Raw genomic sequence first — 13,150 nt, forward strand, 5'->3', positions numbered from 1 at the left:
AGAAACTTGATCGCGTGTTTTACACAGAGCTTCTTAATGGTCCCCCAGCCCTTACCTCTTTATGAATGTCTGATGCTTTCAAACTCTACCCCCTGGGTTGCTGCTTTTCTTTCGTTCACATCTTTGTTTTTTTTAAAGGATCAACTAAGCAATTAGAGGGATGCTCTAAGAATCAGACAGTCCAAAATGTCTAGCACCGGAAGAAAGCACCGCCTTAGTATACACGAAAATGCCCATTTACACCATACATTTCATGGCTTATGTTCCCGTATCATTAAAAGTGCCTCCTACTGCCCTCAAGAACTTTTCTGTTACAGAAGACTTACAACACAGTTCTCCTCTTTTCCTTAATATAACAATAAACCTGAATGTCTGGTTTTTTAATAAAGAAAATACTTAAAGAACTCTAAAAAAATCAAGATAAAGTACATACCTTCCCTTCTTTCATGACGCCGATCATGAGACTGTGAAGCTCGTTCATGGTCATGCCTCCCTTTCTCTCGCATTGGAGAGCGATGTCTTGGGGGACTTTGCTTTCTCTGAGGAGAAGACAGAGAATGTGAAGGGTAAGGAGAAGCAGAGCGTCGTAAAGGTGGAGTTATTGTCCTCTGATATGATGGCGAAGGAGTCCTTTTTCGACGAGGAGAAGGAGAATGTCTTTGAATAGATGATCCTGACTGTGAGGAAGATGAGTGATGTCTAGAAGATAGAGGAGAATGATGCTGTCCTACTGGGGAAGTAGACCTGTAAAAAAAAAGCAACAATGAAGAGCCTGAATGTTAAAGCTAAAAGTGTGAACCATAATTCCAGGATAAATTTCAATTCACAGTGCTGTACAATACTAATTTTTTTTTCTAAATGTTTATTTACTTTTGAGAGAGAGAGAGAGAGAGAGACAGAGTGCGAATGGAGGAGGGGCAGAGACAGAAAGAGATGCAGAATCCGAAGCAGGTTCCAGGCTCTGAGCTGTCAGCACAGAGCCTGACGCGGGGCTCGAACCCACAGACAGTGAAATCATGACCTGGGCCGAAGTCGTACGCTTAACCGACTGAGCCACCCAGGCGCCCCTAAGTTAATTTTTTAAGATCTGATTTTAAGTCAGCCCAAGGCCAACAGTTGTAGATGAGATATGCACTGCCTTGCTCCCAAGCTTTGGCTCTAAGGTACACTTCCTTTTCCAGGTAACACTGTCCCTGAGCACAGGTAGGGAGAAAACTACCCTCACTTACAGTATGGAATTCACTCTTATCAGAGATCATCTCTGACAGTGTGAGTAGGTACTTGGAGGGAGGAAACCAGAAAAAGCTGAAGAAAATACCCACTAGAAGATCTAGACAGAAAGTGGCTGTGAAAGGCTGGTAATTCAAGGCTGCAGGGAAAAGGAAAAGTTATCACTGGCTAAGCCAAACCTAGCCTGCACAGCCTGGGTTGACATTTAGGATGGGGAAAGAATGCTACAGTGAAGGAAAGGACATACTGTCCATACTCTGTCTGTATCTTAAATAACCCATGTTCACTCTTAGCCAGCACAGATTAAGTTCATGAGTATTGGTTTATCTAAGGCTTCTTCTATGCCCTTCAAATCTTCTTTCACTGACGCCAGAGAAACAACTTATAACCTCACAAAGCACATCTGAATCACTCCTACAATGTGTTATGTCCTGGGCCCTGTCTACAATGAATATGCAAAATGTGTGTGTGATGGAAAGCTGGAACACATACATTTGTGCAATAACTAAAAAGAAATGTCTAAAAAACAACAGAGACCACATAACCCAGATGAGTATATTCCTCAAAACAATCATTTTGAAGACTAGATGTTTGTTCCAAAAGATTCTGGAGTCCTGGTCAAAGTATTTTAGATTTACATTCAGTGTCTATGATAGAGATGTTTTTAGCATCCACAATCCTAACCCAGGGTTTCTCACTCTTGGCAGTACTGACCTTTTGTATTCGGTAATTCTTTGTAGTGGGGAGGGGGGGTGTCCTGTACATCACAGGATGTCAGCAGCACCCCAGACTTCTACCCACCAGACGCCAGCACCACCTCCCTCTTACCCCCATTCATAACAATCGAAAATTACCCCAGACATTGCCAAATGTTCCCAGGGAGGCAAAACCACCCCTCATTGAGAACTGCTGCCCTTAACTACGCTGTTTATCAATGATGCCTTAGCAGACCTTTTATCAATAAAAGCTTCAAATACATAAAATATATGTTACTGACTCAGGAAAGTGATCCAGTATGTTGGAAAGAATTTTGCAGAACAAGGATTTCAGCAAGTACACAAAAATACCTTTTGGATTAATAACTGACTAAAAAAAGTCAGCTAACTACAACATGCTGCCCTACTCGGGAAGTAGATATTCACCTAAATATTCTTGTTATCAGCAATTCCACTAAGCCTTCATGTCTTTCATAAAAATTATTTCCTCTTCATAAAAAAAAAAAGCCATAAGCCACTGTAATTTAACCGACTCTTAACAGAAATGTTTTTACTTATAGGTATGAGTAGAAATGCTCACAGAGTCTTACCCAAATTTGGAAAACCATCTATCATCAATGGACATTCAAATGCATCTTAGTCAACAGAAAAATACTGCAAGATTGAGAATCAGAATGGTTCTTGTTTGGTGCTTTCCAATTTCAATTTCATCAGGTTCTAGTCAATTTGGAAATATCTAAATTGACAAAATAAAAAATGTGGCTCTTCAATGAACTGAGATTTTGGTTAATTTTACTTATGGAGTATACTAAAAATTGTTTCAAGAATGTCTGCAATACCTCTTGGTAATTAGTTCACAGAACTTAAAAAACGAGAGTTCATAATATCACTGAAAAAACACAATTATAGTCTAATCACATTTCTATTCAAATTTGGTGCTGACAGGATGGAAGTTTTAAAAAACTTCAGTTCAAGCTTAGGATAATCACCCTACCAAATTAAGGTCAGAGCACCAACGTGGTATCAAGTTATGGTTTCAGCATTTTTCTGTTTACCTAGCCTTCAAGAAAAAAAAAAAAATTAGGAAAACTGTTGGTTTAATTTAACAGCATCTGTTATGGACTGAATGTTTGTGTCCCCCCAATTTCCACAAGTCCCCGATGTGATAGTACTTGCAGGTGAGGGTCTTTGGGAATAATTGGTTTAGATGAGATCCTATGGGTGGGGCTCCCATTTTGAGATTAGTGTCCTTACAAGCAAAGGAAGAGAACAGAGCTCACTCTCTCCCCCCTCCCTGTGAAGACACAGTGAGAAGACAGCTGTCTATGAAGTGAGCCTCTCCCCAGGGATCTCATCTGTCAGAACCTTAACCTTGGACTTCCCAGCCTCTACACCTGTGAGACATGAATATCTGTTTAGTTTAAGCTACTCAGTCTATGGTATTTTGTTATAACAGCCCAAGTTGGCTAAGACAGCATCTTTATATCTTCCTGTTATTATTCTTTTAAAAGTCTGATAACTAAAGAATAGTGAAAAGAGAGGATCTGTTACCAAAACAATATGGGTCAAATTATGGATGCCAGCCTAACTGGACCTGGGCCTATGTTCATTCTGCATATAGAAAATGTGTGAGTCTAAGAAATAAAACTGTCTTTGAAACCTGATAAAAATTATTAGTACTTTGGCTTCTAAACTACTGCAGAGATATATTAAAATACATTTCTACTTAGAAGGGCGGTAATTTTAGATTAACTAGTCTTGGGCTCTGGAACTGGATTGTTTCTCACCTGAGGGAGAAAAAAGAGGGGATATTTGAAGCTCAAATAAAGAAAAAAGAAGAGTTTATTGCATGAAGAGAAGCTATATACCTTAAAACAGAAAACTGCACACTGTTAGCAAAAGTACTGTGATTTATAGCACATAGGGAAAGCCAATCTTTATTCTGACTTGATTCTAACAAAAAAAGTTTTTAATGCTGATATAATTAAGACATAATATGAGATGAGAATATTTAGGGTATATTTCATTTGGGGAAAAATGTGAAAGATTATGAAGTTAAAAAAAAATGTCTCTCATTCAAGATACTATATTTTACCTACAAACCAATATGTTTACCCTACACTTTCTTAAAATTACTAATACCAATTTTTCTTACAATGATGGTTTCTATTCCTCCAATATGAAAATATGCTTTTATAATGTAACAGTTATAACTCACCCTTTAAAATCATCATGCAAAAAGTATACTTAAAAAAACCCCACAAATGGACTATGAACACTATCAAAATCTGCTTCCTGTGGTAAAATACAATATAACACGATACAGATTTCACACATAGAAATATTTAAGCTGTTTTATTTTACATAAGAAACATATCCTTATATAAAATAGTCATTTTAATTCACTGAGCAAATATTAAGTGAGCACCTTCTATGCTCCAAGCATTATTTTTGGCACTAAGAATGCAGAGGCAAAGAAGGCAGACAAAACCACTCACATAATAACAATAGCAATAATAATAATAATACCAATAATAACAGCAGGTAACACATATATTGCTGTGTACATGACACCGTTTTAAGTACTCTCCATATAATAACTCATTTCCTGTTTATGACAACACCCCTAAAATAAGACAGCCAGTGGACTGAAAACCAGTCTGCCCTAACTATATGGTCTAGAAGTAGACCACCACCAAGAAAGCAAAGCAATTTCAGCTCGTTAATGCAACAAAGTTTGTAAAACAGGGTAATGAAACAGAAACTGTTAGGTCCAAAAAATAAAATAAATGTGAGGCAGACAACTTTAGGTTGCTTGGAAGGAAAGGGCCTTGACTGAGAAGGTGAAATCTGAACCATGAGCTGAAAATCTGGGGACAGAACTTGCCTTGCATAGGGTTCAGCAACAACAAAGAAGGCAGGCAAGAGATATCACCAGACATGAGGAAAACAGAAAGACAAGGGTAGCTTCAACTTATGAGTGGAGAGTTACATGAGAGAAGGTCAGATGATGTGAAGTCATCCAGGTCATGGTAAAAGTCTGGATTTTATTCTCAGCATGAAGAAAACCCCTGAAGAGATTTAGGCAGGGAAGTGTCATTCAAAATCTAGCAAGATCTCAAAGGATAAAAATCATTATGAACATCTCAACAGATGCAGAAAAGGCACTGACAAAATCCAACATCCATTTATGATAAAAATTCTCAACAAAGTGGCTTTTGAAGGAACATACCTCAACATAACAAAAGCCATCTAGGACAAACCCACAATTAACATCATATCCAATGGTGAAAAACAGAGCTTTTCCTCTAAGATCAGGAACAAGACAAGGATGTCCACTCTCACCGCTATTATTCAACATGGCACTGGAAGTCCTAGCCACACCAAACAGACAAGAAAAAGAGATAAAAGACATCCAAATTGGTAAGGAAGAAATTAAACTGTCACTATTTGCAGATGACATGATACTATAAGGAGAAAACCCTGAAGTCTCCACCAAAACACTATCAGAATACATGAATTCAGTAAAGTTGCAAGGTGAAAAACTACTACACAGGAATTGATTGCATTTCTATACAACAATGACAAAGTAGCAAAGTGATATTAAGAAAACCGTTCCATTTACAACTGCACCAAAAAACAATCAAATACCTAGGAGTAAACTTAAGGAGGTGAAAGACCCGTACTCTGAAAACTATAAAACACTGATGAAAGAAATCGAAAATAACAAATGGAAAGACCTACTATGCTCATTGAGTGGAAGAATTAATATTGTTCAAAAGGCAATCTGCAGATTCCACGTAATTCCTATCAAAATACCAACAGCATTTTTCACTGAACTAGAACACATAATCCTAAAATTTGTATGGAACCACAAAAGACCCTGAATAGCCAAAGCAATCTTGAGGAAAGAAAAAAACAAAGCTGGAGGTATCACAATTCCAGATTTCAAGATATACTACAAAACTATAGTGATCAAAACAGTATTGGCACTGGCACAAAAACAGACACATAGTTCAATGGAACAGGACAGAGAGCCCAGAAATAAGCCCATGTTTACGTGGTCAATTAATTTATGACAAAAGAGGAAAGATTAAATGGGGAAATGGAGTAAATGGTGCTGGAAAACTGAACAGCTACATGCAAAAGAATGAAACTGGATCCTTTCTTCCACCATACATGAAAATAAACTCAAAACGGATTAAAGACCTGAAACCATAAAACCTCTAGAAAAAAACATAGGCAGTAATTTTTTCACATCTGCCTTAACATTTTCCTAGATACGTCTCCTCAGGGAAGGGAAACAATAGCAAAGATAAACTACTGGGACTATACCAAAATAAAAAGCTTTTGTATAGCTAAGGAACCATCAAAACAAAAAGGCAACTTACTGAATGGGAGAAGATACTTGTAGCAAATGATATATCCTGTAAGGGGTTATTACCCAAAATGTATAAAGAGTGTATATAACTCGACACCAAAAAAACACCAAGTAATTGCAATTAAAAACGGGAAGAGGACTTGAAGAGACATTTTTCCAAAGAAGGCACACAGCTGGCCAACAGACACATGAAAAGATGCTCAACATTACTAATCATCAGAGAAATGCAACTCAAAACCACAATGAGACAATGACCTTACAACTGTCAGAATGGCTAGAAATCAAAAACACAAGAAAATAACAAGTGTTAGCGAGGATGTGGACAAAAGGGAACCCTCGTGCACTGCTGATAGGGAATGTAAACTGGTGGAGTCACTCGGAAAAGCACTGTGGAGGCCCCCCCCCCCGTACCCCAAATTAAAAACAGAAAAACCATATGATGCAGTAATTTCATTACTGGGTATCTACCTCAAGAAAACAAAACCACGCATTTGAAAAGTTATATGCACCCCTATGTTAACTAGAGCATTAGTTACAATAGCCAAGATATGGAAGCAGCCTAACTGTTCATCAATAGATAAACAGATAAAGAAGATGTGGTATATATGTGCAATGGAATAGGACTCAGCCATAAAAAAGAATGAGATCTTGCCACTGGCAACAACATGGATGGACCTGAAAGGTATTATGCTATACAACACGTCAGACCGAAAAAGATGAATACCACCTAACTTCACTTACGTGTGGAACCTAAAAAGAAAACAAACGAATAAAGAAACAAAAAGTAGAAACAGACCCGTAAATTCAAGAGGCAAACCGATGGTGTCAGAGGGAAGAGGAGTGAGGAGATGGACAAACTGGGTGAAAGGGAGTGGGAGGTACAGGCTTCCAGTTATGGAATAAATAAGTCACAAGGATAAAAGGTACAACATAAGGGCCACAGTCAATGGTATTGAAATAGCGCTGTATGGTGACAGATGGTAGCTACGCTTGTGAGCCCAGCATACTGTACAGAGCAGATGAATCACTGTGCTGTACACATGAAGCTAAATTAACATTATGTGTCAAGTATCCTTCAATAAAAAAAAAATCTAGCAAGATTTTACCTGTCTAAATAATTACATCAGATGGAGAGAGAAAATGCTTCTGTGTGAGGACTTGTTTTAAACCTAGAGTTTGCTGTCCCTTTGCAGCAGGTGATAAATACTCCCTGCAAGGGGAAACGTTTTTAAGTCAACAATCTACAAAAAGAGGAGAATACTTTTGTCTGTGGGAAGCTTTTGAAAGAGATCTTCTCATAAATATATAATGTACTTGTAAAACAGATTTGATTCAAGCAAACTAACCAATTCTACATAAAACAAGTAACCCTAATCCGAGTACTCCTAATTCTGGGTCAATTTCAATTTTGCATTTTGCGATGAAGAAATTTCAAAAGCCTCAACTTAAGAATAAAGACTGTTAAGATAATCCTTAAATCAACATATCCTTCAATGTTATTAAAACCTAGATTTATCATTTAAATCGCTTAAGAATTTTTTTTAAATGTTTATTTTGAGAGAGATTGAAGAGTGAGCAGGGGAGGGGCAGAGAGAGAAGGAGACAGAGAATCCCAAGCAGGTTCTACAACATCAGCGCTGAGTCTGACTCAGGGCTTGAACTATGAACCATGAGATCATGACCTGAGCTGTAATCAAGAGTCAATAATAGAATTTTTCAGAATCTTGTTCAAGAGCCTGACACAGATTTGCTCAATCACATGACTTAGTGAACTAAAAACTGTACCCGCCATTGTGATAGAAAGTCACAAGAGACAAGTACTTGGTATCACATGAGAAGATTGTTTTTAAGCTTTAGGAGTAAGAGAGTCAGTATTCCGAATAAAATAAAATCCAGAAACAACACACGCCAGGTAGAAGATAGGAGCCAGTTGCCTTCATTCAAATGGAGACATTTGAATGAAGGCAACTGGCTCCTATCCTCTGCCTGCTGGAGCAAGTTAAAGTTATCACTTTCTCCTGGGATGGCATGGGGTGGTGAGGTGATGAGGGAGAAAACCAGACTACACCAAGAAACAACAAGCAACCAGTCTTGGGAAGGAGGAAGGTAAAGAAAAGTCCTCAAGGCTCTGGACTCATTTCTCAGACATAACATCTAAGATCAGGCCAGCAAAATGGGTAACCAAGTAAGGGAGATTCTTGAAATCCTTGCCATTGTCCTGAAAGTCCTATCCAGTCACAGGTCATTTCACTGTCAGTGAAAAAAATTACCACCAGATGCCACCAAACCACAGCCAGACTGGGATAGATTTTGCTGGTGCAGCTGAGTGCCTTTCATTAACCCCACTATGCAGCCCCACATTTTTACTCGATTGACTATCTGGCCTCCATTTACCATGGTATACACTTCTGACTGGACCAATTACTGGAACCTTCCCAACTACCTCTTGTTCCTGAAAACCTCTCTGAAACTGCTTGAGAACAACTCCCCTCTCAAGTCTCTAATTTCGCCAAGTATGTTGGACAAAAGATACAAGTACAATTTGTATGGACATAAACACCATTCTAGATTTTGTAACTCTCTAATGAGCTCAACAAATTTTCCCAATATCCCATCTATGAAAGCCCAAAACTGGATCAATTGGACCAAAAATTGTGAAATTGCTATTTTCCCCCCAGTGTGACTGCGTTATTTTGATATTTATAAAACCCTTTCATTTTGGGGGCACCTGGCTAGCTCAGTCAGTAGAGCGTGCGACTGTTGATATCAGGATGGTGAGAGTTCAAGCCCCAAGCTGGGCACAGAGCTTACTTAAAAAAAATAAATAAAACTAATTTTTAACACAAGTCTACCATAAATTTAGTGTATTATAGAATTATATTCAGCTATATTACATATTTCTTTAAGTGCCTTAATTTTGTATCTCTAGCCTAAATCACATTCATATGAAGACACTTTTTAGGTCTATACACAGGGTTCAATCAAATGCAGAAAAAAAAAAATGCCTCAAATAAACAATTCCTGACTACAAAGGTTCCATTTTAATATTAAAAAGTGTTTATATCCTTCATGATTACCTGTGTTAATATCCCTTAATTGGGAAAACGTTATAAAAGATATTTAAATCATCAATACTTTTAAAATTTATATTTTAAAATTATACTATTCTTTTTTTCTTTTAGGTGTGATACTGGTGTACTGATTATATATTTTTAAGTGTACTGATCTTTTGGAGATATATCCTACAATATAGACAGATGAAGTAGTAAGATGTTTGGGATTTGCTTCAAAATAATATTGGATGGAGGAGGAGGTATATAGGGGTATAGATGAAACAAGATGGACATGAAAGGATCATTATATGATTCTATTTTTTTCTGTGTGACATGTTCCCTAATAGTAACGTTAGTGTAGTATTTTTCCATCCTCTCTATATAGCCAAGCAACATTAGTGCACATTTACTCAAGAAACTATAATTCAGAGGCATCTGGGTGGCTCAGTTGGTTAAGCGTCCAATTTTGTTCCAGGTCGTAATCTTGTGATCTGTGAGTTCGAGCCCCGTGTCGGGCTCTGTGTTGACACCTCAGAGCCTGAAGCCTACTTCAGATTCTGTCTCCCTCTCTCTGCCCCTCCCCCTCTGGTTCTCTCTCTCTCTCTCTCTCTCTCTCTCAAAAATAAACATTAAAATTAAAAAAAAAAAAAACAACTATACTTCAGTCTATAGAAAATGCTCAGTGAACAAATGGACTATTCCCTATCCTGTGGCTCATGGCCACAGGATGAGATCTGCCAGTCCAGACCATGGTATCTATACATGAATAGTAAATACGGAATAAATCCAATAAATAACATTCCTTGTCAAAGGTCTGAAACATTTTGATTTAATTATTTTGATAAATGTGTGCAATCACTGAAAGGAGAAATAAGATTGTCAATTTGGTGATAATTTGCTTATTCTACTAAATTGAAGTCAAAGCCAACAAGTTTTGAATGATGAGATCTGTCTTTGAAATCTGGGTAAGACTCATCATGCAAGCATTTGTACTATCAAGAAGGAGATTTCTATATTCAGGTAATTATAATGAAGTGTGTGTGTTTTTTTTTTTTAAGTGATTAGCTACATTCTTCTCATTTAACACAAAATTCTGCATCCTACAACTTGATTAAGACATATTACTATCCATCAATAAAACCATATTTAACCAAATGTCCAGCAGAACGGGCTATATACAATTGCTAGCTAAGTCCTCTGGTTACTAATCCAAAAAGTTTGTGCTTGTGTAAGCCTTTGTTCTTAAAGTACACTAATAATTTGGTTCACTTTCCTTATTCAGCAATGTATACAGAATATGGATTTTCACTGATGAAAAGTATTACAAGCCCAGTGAAACATCATTGAAAATATCCACTTTAGGATTATCTAGATGTTACAGGTTAGGAATATTCATACTCACAAAATATTCCCTTCACAAGTGATTTTCTGACTAAATATGTAATTTGAACGTAATTTTTCTGTGTACTACACCTCTTCTAAAACAAATTACAGAATAAAAATGATTTAGTTGAATTCCAGGTAATCAAGATTTTACCATCTTCTGTACAGAGCAGGTCACGGAAAGTTTATTTTACAAAAACGTAATGGGAAATTGCTACATTTTCTAAAAGTAGAGTAATAAAACCTGTAAGGCTTTTTTTTTTTTTTTTTTTTTGGATAAACAAGTGGTATTCAGGTTTTAATCATAGTTGAGTAAAGTCTACCTGTCAAACGGGAAGACACTGATTAGAAACACTCTTCTAAAACCATGGCCTCCAAACTATTCTCTTCAAAACATGACAGAATATAGTGCTATTCAAATTAACAAATATTCTGGGAATGGAGTATATTCTTAACACAGTTGACGTGGCTAATGAAGGTCTGGGGGGAAGATACTCAAATCCTCAAGAGCCAGATGAGTGGCAAAGAGAGGGGGAGAATCATGAATTTTTCTGGGAAGCAATAGGTACTTTCCCTCTCGCCAAAACACACACCAGTAAAATTATATCCACAAATCAAGAAATGTGCAGATTCCCTAAAATCTACCAATGGATCTCAGGTTAGGAGCCCTTGACGTAGAAGGCTGTGGACTTCAGATGAGACCCAGAAGACAGGGAGAAGGACTTAAGTCATAGGACCATATGGTCTTGTTGCACCACTTGTCCCACACATACGCATACTCTTCTAGTAACTAAATAGGGAACCATCCTTAAGAAATGTAAGCAATCCCCTACACCCAGTAGGCCTTGCAAGTTCTACCTGGAAAAATAAAAAAATGTCCATATTCAGAGAAATGTAATTTTCTATACACGTGATTACTATATTACTTCTACCTGTAGTAACAAAACTTTCTGAGAACATTTTTGTTCACTGCTGCATCACCAACTTTTAGAACAATGCCTATCCCTATACCCAATAACTGAATAAATATATTAGCATACTTTCACTTAAGCACAACACATCCTGATAATCAGAATATTCCGAATAAGCTCATTACAACATCTAAGTTAATTTAAAACAATGTTTTTTATGTTTTTATCTTACTTTTGAGAGAGAGAGAGACAGAGTGCAAGTGGGGGAGGGGCAGACAAGGAGGGAGACAGAATCTGAAGCAGGCTCCAGGCTCAGAGCTGTCAGTGCAGAGCCAGATGTGGGGCTTGAACTCACGGAACATGAGATCATGACCTGTGCAAAAATCAGATCCCCAACCGACTGAGCCACCCAGGCGCTCCCATCTGCATTAATTTTAAAGGGCAATTTTCTCCAAAAGGAATTTAGACGCTAACCTTTAATTACATATCCCACCAATCTGAAAGCATGACAAAGATTCTTGATACAATACTTCATTTGAGAATAAGTTCTCTTTTCACAGTAATGGAGATATATTAAAATAATAGATCCACCTCAAAAAAAAAAACCCTGTAAATTAAACGAACTCCTCCTAAATCAAAATGGCTCTTCTCAACTTTGCAATATATGGCTTCAGAACTCCAACGCAATTCAGGTACCCGCTAAAGCAGTAACCCACTCTGCTGCCTTGTTTCTTTAGATAAACAAAATAAACCAAGTTCAGATTTTTCTATATACTAAGTAACAGGTAAGTCCTACATATACCTTGTTGCTCCTGGTGGAGACAGCCACCAGAAACACTGGAAAAGAAAAATCAACCTGTGTAGTACACAGTTTCTCATAATACAAAATATGTTACCATTTCAATGGTGAAGTACGAGGGACATACGTTAAAAATCATGTCTCAGAGATTTCTGGGTCAAAATAACAAAATTAGAATACCAAGAACCATTAAAGAATATAGACTTCTTTTTTCAGGGTTATTTGGGACTTTTTTTTTTTTTTTTTTTAGTTTATTCTTATTTATTTTGAGAGAGAGCTCTGTCAGCACAGAGCCTAAGGTGGGGCTTGAACTCCCGAACTTTGAGATCATGACCTGAGCCAAAGTCAAGAGTTGGATGCTTAACCGACTGAGCCACCCAGATGCCCCAAAATACTTCTTAAAATGTAAATGAGCAAGAATATTTAACACGATATTCGGTCGTGTTATTTAACATGATATTAAATATAAATATTTAACACGATATTAGGTCCTAGCAGCAGTTCACAGGGTCATTCTGGTTCTTCTAAGTCAAGTCACCATAATGGGAGAGAAAAAAATCGACTCATCTAAGTACGACAAGATGATCTCTTATCAAGACAAAGAAAGGACTAAGCTTATCACCAAAATCTATTTTTTGGGAAAAGACTGGGTTTTGTTGAACTTATAAGGCTAAGTT

At 37.3% G+C, this 13,150-nt stretch overlaps 1 protein-coding gene across 9 annotated transcripts in view; it reads right to left on the reverse strand.

Moving 5' to 3' along the window:
• ZC3H13 (zinc finger CCCH-type containing 13) overlaps nucleotides 1–13,150 on the reverse strand; it is a 96,474-nt gene that overhangs the window by 36,716 nt on the left and 46,608 nt on the right. For all 9 annotated transcript variants that reach the window (XM_078433519.2, XM_078433521.2, XM_078433516.2 and 6 more), the window contains one exon: nucleotides 434–744. In XM_078433519.2, coding sequence (XP_078289645.2) covers nucleotides 434–744 — 311 coding nt within the window. The remainder of the gene's footprint in view (nucleotides 1–433; nucleotides 745–13,150) is intronic.

This window comes from Panthera onca, chromosome A1 (genome assembly GCF_046562875.1).
Source record: "Panthera onca isolate mPanOnc1 chromosome A1, mPanOnc1 haplotype 2, whole genome shotgun sequence".
NCBI classification, from domain to species: Eukaryota; Metazoa; Chordata; class Mammalia; order Carnivora; family Felidae; genus Panthera; species Panthera onca.